The sequence below is a fragment of the Mya arenaria genome, chromosome 10, assembly GCF_026914265.1.
Source record: "Mya arenaria isolate MELC-2E11 chromosome 10, ASM2691426v1".
Lineage (NCBI taxonomy): Eukaryota > Metazoa > Mollusca > Bivalvia > Myida > Myidae > Mya > Mya arenaria.
The window spans coordinates 47,617,034-47,634,681 of NC_069131.1; the positions used below are offsets into that span (position 1 = coordinate 47,617,034).

Here is a 17,648-nt window from a genome sequence, read left to right on the forward strand (position 1 = left end):
TTGTGAAGCTCATTATATGTTTTAGCAAGGGGTTTAAGCATATTATATGTGTTAAAGACAGAGGTCACAGTTAAACTTTGGTGAAAAAACTGATATGAATAAACTCATACAAAGTTGTGAACTACCTTGCATGGAAATAGATGTATGTAAGCGAACAAGGTCATATATATGTAAATCTGTATTTTGGGTAATTTAACAAGTACTTCAAACTTGGACATCAAGATGCAAGAGGCATGACTGCATCTTTACTTTCTACAGTTCAGGCATAGGAGGTGATCAATCAGATTTTTACAGCACTCTTTAACGAAAAGGTATTCCTGTATGATTAAAATCAACACCTCTCCATACATTCCAACAACCATGACCATGTCCATAATTATGTTCCCCTGAACACAAAATTGTTCATGATTCCTTTGATAGAGCTAAGTTTGCCCTCCAGAATGATCTTTGTTTGCTATCCAGCATGTTTTATGTTTGCTCTCCAGCATGTTCTGTGTTTGCTCAACATAATGTTTACTCTCTATCACGTTCTATGTTTGCTCTCCATAATGTTTGCTCTCCATCATGTTCCAAGTTTGCTCTCCATAATGTTTGCTCTCCATCATGTTCCAAGTTTGCTCTCCATAATGTTTGCTCTCCATCATGTTCCAAGTTTGCTCTCCATAATGTTTGCTCTCCATCATGTTCTATGTTTGGTATCCAGCATGTTCTATGTTTGTTTGTCAGCATGTTATATGTTTGCTAGGCAGCATGTTTCATGTTTGCTCACCTGCATGTTCCATGTTTGGTCTCCAGCATTCGCTATGTTTGGTCTCCAGCATGAACTATGTTTGCTCTCCAGCATGTTTTAGGTTTGCTCTCCAGCATTTTTACGTTTGCTAACCAGCATGTTCTAAGTTTGTTCTCTGGCATGTTCCATGTTTGGTCTCCAGCATGTTTTATGTTTGGTCGCCAGCATGTTCTATGTTTGCTCTCCATAATGTTCTATGCTTGCTCTAAAGTATGTTATGTTTACCCTCAAACATGTTCTTTGTTTGCTCTCCATCATTTCCTATGTTTGGTCTCCAGCATGTTCTATGTTTGGTCTCCAGCATGTTCCATGTCTGCTCTCCATCATGTTTCATGCTTGCTTTCAAGCATGTTCTGTTTGCTTGCAAACATGTTCTATGTCTACTCTCCAGCATGCTCTATGTTTGGTCTCCAGCATGTTCCATGTTTGCTCTCCATCATGTTTCATGCTTGCTCTCAAGCATGTTCTGTTGCTTGCAAATGTTCTATGTCTACCCTCCAGCATGTTTGCTCTCCAGCATGTTCTATGGGTTTTTTTTGCTCTCCAGCATGTTCAATGTTTGGTCTCCAGCATGTTGTGTTTACTCACCTGCATGTTTTTGTCTTCAGCATGTTCTATGTTTGTTCTCAAGCATGTTCTATGTTTCATCTCCAGCACATTGGACACTCTCGAGGAACTGTATATTGAACAACCCTTTCAAACTTTCTACAAACTTTTGTCATAAAAGCCACATGTGACATGAATCAAGTTTCACCACAATCAAGCTAAATAAACTACAATGGAATCAATCAATACTGTTAAATTAACATTTACTTCAACAATTACCACAACAATTTTGTTGCTGTAACATCAGATGAACTGAGACTCACAGCATGTCAACACCGGGCTACAGTTTGTGATTAATTTGATGAGATAGCTCATTATTTATTTAAAATAGTGCAGAGAAATCTGCTACTCTGATGGGACCCTCTCCTCAGAGTGTCAGCAAAACATACAAAGGGTGAGTGTGTTCTAAAGACCCAGTCAGACAACAACCAGAATTTGTGGCAAACAAGGCCAATGTCAGGAAAAAAATACAGAAAAGGCTACAAATTAAAAATAATTTTTCTATGGCAATTGGTCGCACAACTAAAATTCAATGACTTATCATCCAGTGGGTGCCGATATCATACTGTTGTCGGTGGTCGTTAATCTGTTCCAATCATTCTCAGGACAGCCAGCACAAGTCTCCCATTATTCAAAAAGATATTTAAGCTTGACTATTCCACTGAGACAGCTCTCATTACTGTTGCTGAATCAAGTTGTTCCTTGCCCCTGCCCTTACCATTTCTTGAATATGGCATGAAGAAAAAAATAGCAGATTGCTGTGTACATGTATTTATGTCTAGTTGTGACCATATCAGTCCCTGACCAAATGAAGACCAAAGAAGCCTTTTCAAAACCATTTTGGTTGGCAAAAAGTCTCACTTGCAGCATCAGAGACCTCAAGACAATTAAACTGGTTTGAAAATAAACCCAGATTGATGAGAACCTTAAAAGATTTTCAGAAACTACTTTAAGACTTATAGCAGCCACTGGTCACTTGAATAAAGAGTTGCTTGTATATGCTATGTGCTACTCAGATGTATGAGGCCAGAGACAAAATAAACATCAACATTCTCATTATTGTTAGAGGCCAGCGAGAGTTGATCATGATATTGTTGTTTTTAAAAAAAATAATTTAAAAACTGATATCTATGTTTTAAAATTTAGGACTCATTCTGAACAAGACAAGAGTTCTCAAATAAAAAAAACGTTCCGGCAGAGGTTTTGGTTTTGGACAGGACCTGGAAGGTGTGAGACTCAATAATGTTGTATTTCTCTGGCAGTATATTAAATATAGAAGAGCTTTTCTACTTTCATTACTACACTTGTCTGCTGGGAGACCATAATCACATCTGCACTTGAAATCCCAGTTAGTCTTTCTAAATCCATGGCAAAAACTTATCAAACCATAACATACATGTTAATTGTTTGAAATCAAAGACTGTAACATGAAATAGATTCATCGTGAATTGATTATGAAATACCATAATTAAGAATATCTGGCATTTTAACCGGCATACATTTGGTAATTAAAATAAATCCCAAACTGAGATTCTACAATTGTATGAACGCAAGTACTGCAAATCAGAAACCACTGGAAAAGTTTAACTTCGAAGTTCATCAAAATATTTTTAGCAAACAGTATCATCTTAAGATTGGTGAAAATCATGCTCCTCTTTCTAAAGAATTTAGTTGGTTGAAGAAGAACTTCATTTATTTGTGTCCTTTTTATGAAGAAAGCTTGCAAATGATAGCCTAGCTCAATGAATTGTGAAACAGTGTATCTTGTTCCGTTATTACCCAAGTTCAAAACAGTTCAATAATAAACCTTCCATATCACTTTAAACGTCACACAAAGAAAGGCCCTATTTGAAATTCCTAATTCCTATCTCAATGGTTGTGGAATAGTTTCTTCAGTGAGTATCTACTAGACCGAAAAGCATTCACCCTCGAGAAGGGTAGAAGACTTTGTAAAAATTCAGAGGTGCATGACTTTAAATGTGTAAAATTGTATCATAAACAAGTGAACCTTTAAGGTACAAGCAGTTAAATTATACTGTTTGGCTTATCATTTAATTCATTTGAACATCCAAGTTAGATAACCTTGGGCAATCTGTTGCAATACGACACTGAGCAAAATAAGGGTATCAGTAAATTGAAGCCATGAAGTGCTTGATGAAACAGGATAACAGGCAAATATCAAGATAAACAAATCAATGTTGGCATTCCCTGAAAAAAACATTGGGGGTAGTTATACCAGCCAAGTCAACATCCGTAATCAGTGCAGCTGCATTGATATATATCATAATTATTGTACATGGGCGGACATTAACAATCCTCTAGTGATATTGTATAAGTACATTTGTCAAAAGGCAAATAATTATGGTGATGCAATTCAGGACATATAACTTGATTTTTTATGTTTATGTTTTTATTCAGTGAGATTTGAATGTATTTTGTTGCACCGTGGTATGATTTAAAATGTATACAAAAAATAACTGGATTATCAATCATAATCCGAGCAACATTTTGTAATTTTTGTTTGCAGACCGCCAGAGAAACAAAGTGCATGTCATTGGCATGTAAAATTTATTACATAAAGTCAAGTACTATTTTCAAGCAGTTTTAAATCACATGTTACTTCATAGGAAAACAAAGTGACTTATCAGTAAACAAGAGCTGTCGTAAGACAGCGCGCTTGACTTCGCTGTTTTGACTTAGAAGTGAATACAATAACAATGTAATATTACCAAGTTTGGTCTATTTATGTCAAACCTAACTAAAATTATTCAATACATAAGGTGACTTTGATGCTGCCCTCCCACCAAAATGACGCAAGTCATTCAAATTACTTGATTCCCATATGAAAATGTGGTAAAGAATATACAAATATGCCTTTCAAAAGAAATTAAAATAAAATTTAAAAAAAAATAATAACAAAAAAATGGCCAAATAGTATAGCCTTCCTTGTTTGCCCTTGGTAAAAATAATGGTTAAGAATGTAAAAATGTGCCTGTCAAAAGAAATAAAAAAAATAAAAAAATAAAAATATTCAAGGGACATAATTTGTATTTAGGGTTAAAATGGAGTTATGTTTCTTGTTGTAAGATGGTCGTAAATAATTTTGAATTTTATTTAGTGCATTGAATGAAAGGTATAGAAGTTTTTTTTATTAAAATCCCAATTTGCCCTTAACATTTTCTTGCCTAAAACTTTAACCTAAGTCAATCAGGGGCTATAACTTGTATTAAGGATATGGAGTTATGTAACCTCATTGGGTGATGGTCCTGAACACTTGTGTGAAGTATTAAGTCAATTGAATGAAGGGTATAGAAGTTATTAATAAATATCCCAACCTGCCCTAAAACTTTAACCTAAGTCCAATAGTCAATCAAGGGCCATAATTTGTATAAAAGATAATATGGAGTTATCTAACCTCATTATTAATGGCTCTGAACAACTGTGTGAAGTATTAAGTCAATTGAATGAATGGTAGTGGAGTTTTAAGTGAAAATCCCAACCTACCCTAAAACTTTAACCTAAGTCAATCAGGGGCCATAACTTGTATTAAGGATAATAATTAAATATGGAGTTAAATGTAACCTCATTGTGTGATGGTCCTGAACAACTGTGTGAAGTATTAAGTCAATTGAACAAAGGGTATAGAAGTTATTTATAAATATCCCAACCTGCCCTAAAACTTTAACCTGAGTTTCATAGTCAATCAGGGGCCATAATCTGTGTAAAGAATAATATGGAGTTATCTAACCTCATCATGTGATGGCCTTGAACAACTGTGTGAAGTATTAACTCAATTGAATGAAAGGTATTGGACTTATAAGTGAAAATCCCAACTTGCCCTAAAACTTTAACCGGACGCCGACACCGACGCTGGGGCGAGTAGTATAGCCCACCTATTCTTCGAATAGTCGAGCTAAAAACCGCTTAATAACAAAACAATACAATCACATGCTGGTATAATCTGAAACAAGGACAAGTACACACTTCTATGAGATCTGAATGCTTCTCTTTTGATAATACATACATGTAATACTATTTACATGTGTATCTCATCTATAATCAGTTAAGCATAATATACTATTAATGGTTCAAGAATCTAATTAGTTGCCTCTCTCAACATCAAGCCAGTTCCTGAGTTTTTTTCATGGGAGCATTACAAGACTTGACATAGAAACTAAAAGAAAGTGAATTTATGATGGAATTAATCTGTCAACATTCCAGAATGTAACACAAAAACACCTCAACATGTTCATCTTTTCTGCAAGTTAATCAAAGGGCATAATCCAGTAAGAAATTCAACCAGAGTGATGGGACTTTCTACACAAACGTGTATACCTTGTCAGTGTAAACACGTCTCCACATTTTGCATACAGTTTTTGTATCATATATATTGTAGGGTTCCCAATTTATGACCAACATAAAATGACAACATCCATGACAATGCTGCAAGGACATTTCAGTATGAAAAATACTGAAACCCCTTTCAAAAAAAAAGAAAATCCTCCATTTCCATACAAAAATAATGATAAATATTTTTTTAAATAAAGGTAATGTTTTCCAGGATATCATTCAATGACTAAAATTTGGAAGTTAAAGCCTATTGTTAGGAAGTAATATACTTCCAAACTTCCTTTAACGCAAGCCCAAATTTCCACTGCAAAAAAAAAACAGGAAAGAAGAATCTGATTAAATAAAGAAACATCCAAAAGGCATTGTTGTCATCAGCACTTATCTTGTACACATATTACACACAATTACTAAAATTTATAAATGTTACAAGAGCAAATCTCCTTCCAAATCCAATTAACTCATTTTTCCCTAATTGTTATCTCAGCACAATCATACATCATGATTATAACAGCAGTCAGATGAATCTTCTTTTTAATGCCAACTTGTTGTCCTGTTACATACAAAAACCATGGCAACACTTATTTTTTGTTCAGAAGCTTTTCATTTTCCAGGTACAGTTATTAATTTTCTGCATTTTGAATACCAGCTGAGAGTACTTGACCTTGTCTGAAAGTTGAAACTGCAGTTTAACCATTCAGGCAGAAGTGGCAGAGAATCAATTAAGATTTTTTCCTCTTTCTCTCTTTCTGAATCGTGAAAATACACTTTCTAGCGTCACAAACATTAATGTATGTCATTATAGAAGAGAAGTATTAGTTTTTAACTGGAGAATATTTTTTATTTTATAAAAGATCATCTTCAAGCAGTGATTTTATGAAGTACAGTACACTCAACGAGTTAGAACCACTTTCCTCGCTCACTCCGAGGGATAAAGTCGATGATCGCGGGTTTCCTCCGAGGGTAAAACTGTTGCCCTCGCTAAAATCCCCTGGAGTTCCTCCGAGTGGCTGGCTTACCGCGGAGTTTAATATGAACGATAGCGTTGAGAATCGTCCAATTTTATGATCCCGCGGAGGAACTCCCGAGTCTAATCAGAAAAGCAAGAAATCATTCTTGTTTAGAAGTTATTTATTTTTATGCTTATGCACATTGTTAAGCGTAAAAGATACTTACATGTACCAACGTTTAATTTGTATTTATGTCCGTAAACGCCAATTGAATATTGTCTTGAATTATAAACATTGAATCATTAAAGTATATCCACTAAGTTATTGCATCATAGAGCAGCTGACTATTTACACGATTCTGAACCATGACCTCTGAAATCAAGCGCATGATCAATACAATGTAGAATATACTATTTATTATTGGTGGTTAAAAATAGCTATGACGTTTCATGGAATTTTCCACAGAAAACGAGGCAAGAAGGCCTTCAAAAAATGTGCTGTGAACTTTGAACGCGTGTTTGACCTCCTGATTTTCCGAAAATGTGTAACCTAGAATTTCTCGGAAGAAATGTGTTTATCAGTCATTAGCAAAAACACATTCATAAGATGCATGTGCAACTAGTGAATTACGACTGCATTCTTGTGGTAAGCTAACTTCATGCAAAACGGGCAGAGGAAAAAGAATAATAGCAATTTACTGGAGCCGTCGTAATCTGTTGAACATTTTAATAAAATTAATATAACTTTAGCGTAGATTCTTATCTAGTGTCCGCAGAGTTTCGCAGAGTTTACCCCTCCGAGGAACGCCAAGTTCATTATTCTTCGGTCGACTTATCACCCTCCGAGGGCCTTAAATTCACACTCCGAGGAACGTGGACAGTCGATAAAATCATTGTGTTGGCTGCGATAGCAAAAATCCGCGGAGGGAAACGGAAAGTGGGTCAAACTTGTTGAGTGTACTGTACTATTTAAACTATTAACTATCAATTTAAACATTGAAAGATATGTTCTTAACATAGACACATTATATTTATGAAAAAGGTATGGACTTCATGTTTCATTCTTTGGTTAAAATTCATTTAAACCTGTTTCAGTCAATTGAATTATTTTATAAAATGTTATATTTTGCTTGCTACAAGCAACATTGTTAAATACAAATGTAAGCAACACTGCATGTTCTTTAACCATGCCCTAGATTATCCATAAACAGAAAAGCATGAATGGATGAACAGCCTTAAAACTGTAACTTTTTCATGTGACAAAGTGCATGAATTCTGATAACTAAATCCCATCTCTGAAGCTGGAAAAATTGTCCTAGTCCCTGGGTCTGGAGGTTTTACATCATAAAGATCTGGTCCATGATTTCAGTCAAGCCTATTTCCAAACTGGTAGTCTCACCAGGCTTGTTAAAATCACTTCTGTGGAAATCACATGCTGTTCAGGTCCCTTACATGAATACGCCCCTACTGGGGCCAAACATTGAAATATGCAATATAGTTTACACAATGGACAATATCTCCAAAGTTCTACTACATCGGCAGGGTTTGAATTTAGCACTCGTACACTCGCAAAATGCGAGCCAAAATTGAAAAATGTGAGTTGAATTTAAAGACGCTGGCAAAAATTTGCAGAAAATATGCAATCCTTGAAGTGGATATGAACATAATCGGTGATCAATTCCTGCACAATAGATATAAAACTAATTTTAGAAATGCCTACTTTCGTTTTCCGATAATAACACATAAATTGATGACATAGATTAACGTTATGCACAGAGGCAGGTACTCGTTACTATGTATTTTTGTAGACTGGTCTTTCGTTTCCATTTTTGGCGGCGGTATTTAGCGATAATCGTATCGAGTCACAGTCTGTTTAATGATGATAAGCTAAAAGATAAGTTTTTTACGCAGGTTGATTTTAAAATCGCCAACGGCTGATGGCAATGATCAATCAGTTCAAAAAAAAAAAGCCAAAATGATATAATCCATCTGTTAAAACTGTTTCGGTGTGGAAGAGGGAGTTGAACATTAAATTGACTCTCAACACAGATGACTTAAGGAACGTTTTGCACAGACCAATACTGGCTTGATCAGACTTCCTCAGTTCGTACTGTCAGTGTTACATATATGATGAATTCATTCATTGTACAATTACATGATCATACATTAAAACAATTACACTATACCTTAAACCATTGGTTTCCATACAATATATACTTTTTTCTAACAAACAGAAAGGTTTGCCTTAAAAATCCGAGTGAGTGTCTGGTTTTGCGAGTTGAAAATTTAAGCGCTCGCAAAAATTTGCGAGTATCAAAACATGTTAAATTCGAACCCTGATCGGGTGTTTCGTATTCTTGTAAACATTCACTTCAACACTTCTTCTACTTCTTCCTTACTGCCTAGGCCATAAGAGCACCACAGGGAAGTATTGACTAAGTTGACTTGAGATAAAATTTATAATGTTATATCAGTTTGCTGGTAAAGGGGTTAAATCCTTTTTTTAAAGAGAAGACGTCAATCCAAGCGTTCCAAAGTTCAATGTCTTTTCTCAAAATAGCTGGAGCCTCTCTGTCTGTATTAAGCTTGATTTTGATGAGTTTGGGGGTTCCAATTTTGTCAAGAAATAAGCAATAATGCACAAAATACACCAATTTGACATTTTGGAAATCAAATACTTTATTTTTAAACATTTTTAAAACAGAAATTTGGAATTTTATAACTTCTGGGGCTAAAGTATATATGCTTAAGATTTGAGAATGGGACTGACCATTGGCTCGAATTAGTCACACACAAAAATAGATACCTAAAAGATATTGAGTTTACAAACTAAAATATGTGGAAAGTAAACCTTGGGGGAAAACTATGACATGGCATTGATGCTGTTACAAAAAAACACTGGAAAGTAGCTATTAGCTGTTCTGCTGTACTATGCACCTTGTACATATTCCGGCTTTGTTTTTGTATTTGCCAAATCAGAACACAAGTCCACATATATGTAGTTTGTTTTAATAAGAACCAGTCGCCTTATTAGCCTGATTAGTTATACACCGGATTCCTCGGTTGGGACCCCATTGGGAGTACTTTAACTCTCTGATTTACCTTACTGGTGTCAGAAGTAAAAGGCAGGAGTGCCTTGATCAGCCATTTTAAAGTTTAAATTAAAGTCTATTGTGGGAGGAGTGTAGTGTGTAAGAACTTCCCGCCGGGTTAGATCAGTTGGTTCAAGTGCCATGCTAGTTGTCCAGTGGTCATGGGTTCGAGACCACCAACAGGTGCATATTTCCTCCCAGGTTTACTTTATATACAAGTTGGAAACAAAAAGCTTCTTTTTGAACTCTGTTTTGACATCACAATACTTTCTTTTTGAAATGCAGTATGTAGCTGCCGAGCTCAAGGGCATTAATCTAATACCATAACTTAACAAACATTTTATAATTCCCAATAGAATGCACATTATGAAGGTTTAAGTTGTCGATCTCAAAAAACTTAAAATTACGCTTATCTTTTGACAAAAAAATCTTCGTTTTCAACGATAACAAGTGTCAAAAATTATTAAGATTAGGAAAAGGGCATTTGATTTTTATATTTACTTCAATTTTTCTTTGTTATATTACGAGCTTTAGCAAGCAATTTTTCTCGCGAGTTTGTTTTGATCGACCCACATTTCGATACTCACCGAATTTGCTTCGATCTGTACGGCTAACAAGAGCACACAGACTCCTATCCAAAGCAACAAACTTTTCATCACACACTTATTTACTTGTCAGATTAGAAAATAAACACAAAGTATCACAAAATGTCAATAAAAACGTAAAATTGTTCAAGACACTATCTTTCTCTGTGTTTTCCAAGTTATTAACGGACTACTTCTTCAGCCATTAATATATTCATCCGCCGTCGTTACCCTTTGGTGTAAAGTCAGCATTAAGCTCATCAAATTGATTTAAATATGTTTTATACACATATTTTATAGTTTTACTTCATTTGTTGGTACATTTTATTCGTTCATATGAATATAACACATTTAACATTTGAACGCACTAGGTACTACTTGCTTCCGTCACTTCCGATGATATTTTTATCACGCGTGAAAATAGCGAAATGAATATATGGGATTAACCCATGTGACTCACTTCATTCATAAAACCCATCAAATTGCAATACTAAAATCTTGGAGTCCCTAATATTTATTGTACAAAAATAAATTCCGCTCAATTGGTCATTGGTATTGGCTGTATATTTTCGGTTTACCAATAGATCTAATAAACACATTTAATTATCTAAAATATCATGCGCAGGATTGTGCCAAATTACACGTGCAATGAGTGTTTCGGTAGAGGTTGGTGACTTGTACAAATCTAGTCAGTTTTATCCTTAAATTAGCATACTAATCAACCTGAATACAATTTACATAAACTATTTTATTCTTCATTTATATTCTATTATTTGATACTATATATTTAAGTTCAGATAGGATACATGTTTATGTATATTTTATATTATGACGATATACCGGCACTTGTTTAAGTCAAATAAACTTTCTGTTTTGTTGTTGTCAATGATTCCATTCAGTCTATTAGCCAGTTATTTACAGTCCAACCCAAAAAACGCAGATTCTACTCCTAAATATATCTTGAGTACGGCCACAGCGGGTCCCGATATCACAAAAAATACTTCAGCAAGACCTCATTGACAATCTCAATCTCATCTTAATTTACCATGAGGGAATGCGCTTTTAAAAAGAGAATAACAAACGAAGAATTTGAATCATTTTATGCCGTGTATAAGGCCAAATGAGTTAAGATGACTTTAGCATTTTCGTGGTATTTGGACATAGTCCCAGAGATGATCTCTTGGAGTAAGATTTGAAGGGGGGATCATGAACATAGAGGTTTAAATACGGGTTTATAGACGTTAAAATAGACACAGTTTTATTAAAAGATAAGAATTTGGCCGCATTATATATACCTAACATTGCAAGAAGGCATCGACTAAATACTCCCAAGTTGTTGATTCAATGTGTTTCTGCATTTATAATCATGGCATATTCGTAGTACAGCCAGATCGGACCAAATGCATCAAATTTTGCCCGGAGCTTGTCGCCAGATCCAGAGAAAAAACTTCAAGCAATTGTCTGTTTGAGCCTGGTCTGCCATGATGAGTGCATAAAACATAAAAAAACGAAACCCTTGTTTATGCATCTCTTACACCGCTGCCATTGTAAGATCAATCAGAGAATGGATTTCTTAAACAATGCTTGGTCTATGACTATTTGTCAACGTGTACCAGGTACCAGGGGGGGGGGGGGGATGGGCAGTGTGAGGGGGTACCTTTGTCAATGCCGCAACCCCTCGAAATACTTATAAAATTTAACGGAACAGTGACCTTAAGTGGTTTTTGCATACTATGTGTTTTAAATGTATGTTTTTTGTTTTCATTTTATTTCTAACATGATGCAGTTTACTACCGAAATAGCACCGGGATGGCGGTAACAGACGGTACGCCTCTCTCATAGACCTTCTACCGCCGGTACTTGCCGACTCATGTCAACAAATCAGTTTCGATGGCGAAAACAACAACGAAGTATTTGTAAAGACATCGAAAGGTACGAAGGGGTGGGGTTGATGGGTGGAATACGAAATATGCAGTCCGCCTATATTGAGTAAATAACCGATTCCCCGTTTATATGGTCATCATTTGCCCCTGGGGTGTTTTTTTGACGCGTTATTATGGCAATTCAAAAATGATCATTTTTGATAAAAAAAAGAGAGAATAGTTTGTTGGATATTGTTATTTTAAGAAGTGACTTGTGATATAAATATGTACACCTTAACCGTTGATCCAATACTATTATTTTTCGAATAACTAAGTCATCATCCGGTAGAATATATAGAGCATTGTGTCCTCGTTGTTGATTACCGTTAGACAGTTAGAAAACTTGATAAAAATAAAAGCATGTTTGTTTAATAGTTTGTTATAAATATAAAAGTTGGTTTTTAAACTTCATGGCCGCTGAAAACATCAGTGTATATGTTGACCGTAGTGCTTTAGTTTTTTGTTATTTTACATTCAAAGGGTTACACTCCATTTTCATACGTGTATACGAGCGTCACACTTCCGGTTCCACTTCCAGTCTATCCCGAATTTAAACTTTTGCTTGCAGGGACGTAGCTTGACAAAAATATATGTGTAGGCCAAGTTTTAGGGGGCCCGGGGTCATGCTCCCCACCCCCCGGAAATTTTGCTTAGCTAGGTGATTGTAGGTCCGTTTTTGCGTATATTTCGTTGTTGTAAAACCATTAAAGAGAGCAACAATATCATTATGTTTTACCTTTAATTTATTATGTATTTTAGCTAAAGAAGACAGGCCATAGAAGTAAAACATTGAACATTTTATTAATTAAATTTCACTCAATATTAATTTGGTTGCCAAAGTCAATCATGTGTGTATTTGCACAAACAATTCCATTTATATATATATATAACGCTTTCTACAGCACAGTTGACTTTCCGGGATCATTAAAAAACCCTATAGCTTCCGGCATTTTCGCGACGCAAACACATGACGCGGTCAACATCTATGATCAGGCTCTTGTGGCTGTGGATAAGGGCCAAGGATGACAACTTGTCGCTTTTCATTGTCGTTTGCAGGAAGTTTTTTATTCGTTTCATTCCACTAAATGACCTTTCACAAGAGGCTGATGTAGGTGGCATAGTAATTAGAACTTCGAATATTATAAATATGCTAGGATACAGGTCCTTGTTGGTCTGCTTTGTGGTCTCTTGTAGTCTAGATAAACCTGCGGCTGCGATGCTCCATCTCACATTCCATTCTGTTTTAAATGTGTCAAATGTTTCGTGGCGATCAGGGGCCTTAGCAGCATAAATTGATGGCAGCATGTCGTCCTGCAGAATTTCCAGTTTTGAAGGCAATAAATGTTGTGCACTGTATCTGTCTTTGAAGACATTGTACAAAGGTTAATCTGAAGTAGTCAGATGGTGTTTGCATCTGTTTTGCTGTCGACCAACTTTTCTTGGCATTGATGGTTGAATGTCATAGTCTGAGCTTATAGTCGTTGCTTTCATGTACAGTCCATTCTACACATCAGGATAAGCCCTCCACAGGGGCGTAGCTTGACAAAAATATATGTGAAGGCCAAGTTTTAGGGGGCCCGGGGGCATGCTCCCCACCCCCCGGAAATTTTGCTCCTGGAGGGCTAATCCTGATGTGTAGAATGGACTGTACATGAAAGCAAAGGCTTCATGTTTGCACGTAGTCATGTTTCCCGAGATTGTTTGATAGAATAAATAAGATTGGATTCAACAATTTCAATTTCCATTCTCTATTTTGGTTTTATTTGTCTAAAAAATACCATTAACATTCCAAAATCCAAATACCGCCTGGTAAAAATCAGGTTTTGCCTTTATTACAACGTTTTTATGACATACATTTACTCCTGAGGCATTTTTGACTGGTATCATTATTTTGAAACAATTTAAAAAATGCATAATTCATATTGATAAAGCTATTATTCGTGACTTGTGTCAATATATATATATATACACACTAGTGCAATACAAGTTCCTTTAAGAAATATCCACGTCCATCAGGTAGAAAATCAATAAATAGTTATGCGTCCTCTCATTAAATTATTGTAAGAATATCAGAAAACTTAAAGCTGTTTAAATACTCATAAAACACAATAGATATCAAGGATGTCCTTTTAAATAGTTCAGTGTATATACTAAATGGAGTGTGCGTAGCTTTTAATTTATTTTGATATTTGTTTACAAGCCGCAAATGTAAGCTTACAGTTTTCACACACGTTTATCCCAGCCCCAGTCATTGTGCAAATTTAACCCAAAAATAAATTTATTACAGTGTGTAATTGCGTTTATTTCTATAAAGTTGGCCCTTGGTTAATTTTGACCACGGTGGAAAATTTGCCACTGGGTAAATTTCGTCATATAAACCGCGTATTGATGACATGAAATACCCACTGGGGGGGGGGGGGGGGCAAGTTTACCCCCACCCCGAAAAAAAACTTAGTACCGTGAGTATTTACGTTTACGTGCATATATATTTTCCCCTAGGTCAAGTTTGCCCAAATTGATAAATTTAGATATGCAAGAAAATATATCAATCTTGTTTTTTTCGGTCCGTTACCGGCTTACGCGCGTGCCCTCGGGTTGGATTTTTCGATCCGGACCGGAAACACATGATAGATACTTATAAGCCATAGGTGGCAGTTTCATTCGTTCAGTGAAAATAAAAAAAAAATCGTTAAAACCCCAAGCTTTATTTGGATACAATAACACACCTATATTATATTATGTTACATAAGGTTCGTTGTTTCGATTGTTATACAACTACATGATTTTTCTTGTATAATTATAACACTAGACAGTGTCATATATATATACCTTTATTGACGTCATTTCATGATTATTATTATTAAACAAGAACTAATGGCAATCGTGTAATGTAAAAAAAATAATATTTTTTCAACATGTCTAACTGATAATGTTACTTCGATATGACACATTTGTGATTTACATCGGCAGAACGGAAATACTTGAATACAAACAATTAATACACTGATACATGATCCAGACCTTAGATTTGTTGGAAACACTCTCGCTCTCGCGGGGTTTTGTTTTACAAAAGAGCCAATGTCTAGAATTCTGGGGCCTGTCTCAACACATGATATTCGTCGAAAGTTCAAAGTCCTTAGTCCTGAAGAACACGTTCGCAACACATCTATGTTCTCCTGTCCCCTGAAGTCGATTGACATGCATGTGAACGGTCGTCTGCGAAAATGAGTCCTGTGGCACTATTCATGTAATAACGACATTACAATAATTTAGCGACAGGATTACAACACAAGAAAACAGTGTGTAAAATCGAACTATAGGCACCCTCAAGAATGACTGAAAAACCTCATGAAGCACAGTACCAGGCAGAAATGAAAACGTCACGTTTATCTCCAAAGGGCGACGTAACGTAACACATAGTGAACCATAAAATACCACTCAGCCTTCATGTTTTATTATTGTTTTTTTAGTTGTGTAAGGCCGGGCGTTTTAAAAAACGCCTATGAACGCAGGCAGGCAGGCTCAAATTGTGAACGGCATCGCCCATTGTTTGTATTTCCCCATCATATTTAGGTTAACAGTATTATTTTTTTCCAAAAGAGGAGTTATCACCTTGGTGACGTGCAATGCATAACTGTTGATTTCGATCTTCACGTGATTATTATATGTCTAATGTATAAATACTCAAAAAATATGTATTTTGTACTGGAAGAAAAATAGTTTTTCTTTGTGAACTTCAAGCGAGTGCGTAACTTGACAAAATCAGATGTGAAGGCCCGTCGTGCTAGGGGGTCTCGGGCATGCCCCAACGGGATTAAATTAGTTAATTATTTAGTTGCAACCATAGTCTAAAGCACATTTTCCAATTTTTAGCGTATGCAGACTCGGGCCTACATAGATTATATCTAGCTTTGCCAATTGGAAATAAAACATGATGAAATATTATTATTTTTGATGCAATTCATGCATTTCAGTTTATTTTGATGAACACGGGATACAATTTAGAGAACATACATTGCGATGAGTTATCAATAGTTACTTCCCTTGTATTATAAAGTCGGACAGAATAGTTGTAAATCGGACTCTATAGAGACTATAGAATAGACTGATATAAATTTAAAAAAAAGATGAACAACGTATGAGAGGTTAACGTTTAAATCTCACCATGGTAACGCATACGCAGTGAAATTTTATGTTATTATGCTTAATTATGTACTTTGAACTAAAACACAATTCAAATATGTAAATGCTAGAGACTTCGATTGCTTTTAGAATTGGGAGCATTGAAATCGAAAGTATCCTCGTTCAATTAATTTAACAGGAATTATTTTACATAAGTTATTGGCTAATATGAGGGGGGCGCACCCATTCAAGTCCGTCCAAGCCGTCCAAGTTTACTTAATATTTCAATATAGGATCAAAAAAATGTAATGAATTATGCCCAAAATGCATCATTCGGACTAGAAATTGTTTTCTTGGAGAACTACCAGCACCCTGGCAACACTTTAAACTAAGTGCGTTTCAGTGCTGAGGGACGGGCGCAAATCAAAAGGTTACGCCCCTAAGTAACTCTGACTTCGAATCCAGTACCGCCCCTTATGACTGCATAAATTAAATTTTTAAAGGGGTATATGGTAAAAACATTAGACGTCTGGAGGGAAGGTGTCCGCCTCTCACACAAGAGGACACGGATTGAGACCCATTAGGGTCAGGGTGGTCTGGAGGGATGCGGTCCGCCTCTCACACAAGAGGACGTGGATCGAGACCCATCAGGGTGAGAGTAGTCCGGAGGGAAGGTGTCGGCCTCTCTCACAAGAGGACGTGGATTGAGACCCACCAGGGTGAGAATGGTCTGGAGGGAAGGTGTCCGCCTCTCACACAAGAGGACGTGGATTGAGACCCACCAGGGCGAGAGTGTTCTAGAGGGAAGGTGTCCTCTCTCACAAGAGGACGTGGATTGAGACCCACCAGGGTGAGGGTGGTCTGGAGGGAAGGTGTCCGCCTCTCACACAAGAGGACGTGGATTGAGACCCATTAGGGTCAGGGTGGTCTGGAGGGATGCGGTCCGCCTCTCACACAAGAGGACGTGGATCGAGACCCATCAGGGTGAGAGAAGTCCGGAGGGAAGGTGTCCGCCTCTCTCACAAGAGGACGTGGATTGAGACCCACCAGGGCGAGGGTGGTCTGGAGGGAAGGTGTCCGCCTCTCACACAAGAGGACGTGGATTGAGACCCACCAGGGCGAGGGTGGTCCGGAGGGAAGGTGTCCTCCTCTTTCACAAGAGGACGTGGATTGAGACCAACCAGGGTGAGGGTGGTCTGGAGGGAAGGTGTCCGCCTCTCTCACAAGAGGACGTGG

General features: G+C 36.5%; 1 protein-coding gene across 2 annotated transcripts in view; it reads right to left on the minus strand.

The window, feature by feature from the left end:
* Window positions 1-10,588, minus strand: part of LOC128205610 (uncharacterized) — a 31,272-nt gene extending 20,684 nt beyond the window's left edge. Inside the window, exon 1 of one of the 2 annotated variants that reach the window (XM_052907357.1) lies at window positions 10,372-10,588. In XM_052907357.1, coding sequence (XP_052763317.1) covers window positions 10,372-10,440 — 69 coding nt within the window. In that variant the 5' untranslated portion in view covers window positions 10,441-10,588. The remainder of the gene's footprint in view (window positions 1-10,371) is intronic. The other variant, XM_052907358.1, reaches the window with a different exon arrangement.
* Window positions 10,589-17,648: the final 7,060 nt, after the last annotated feature.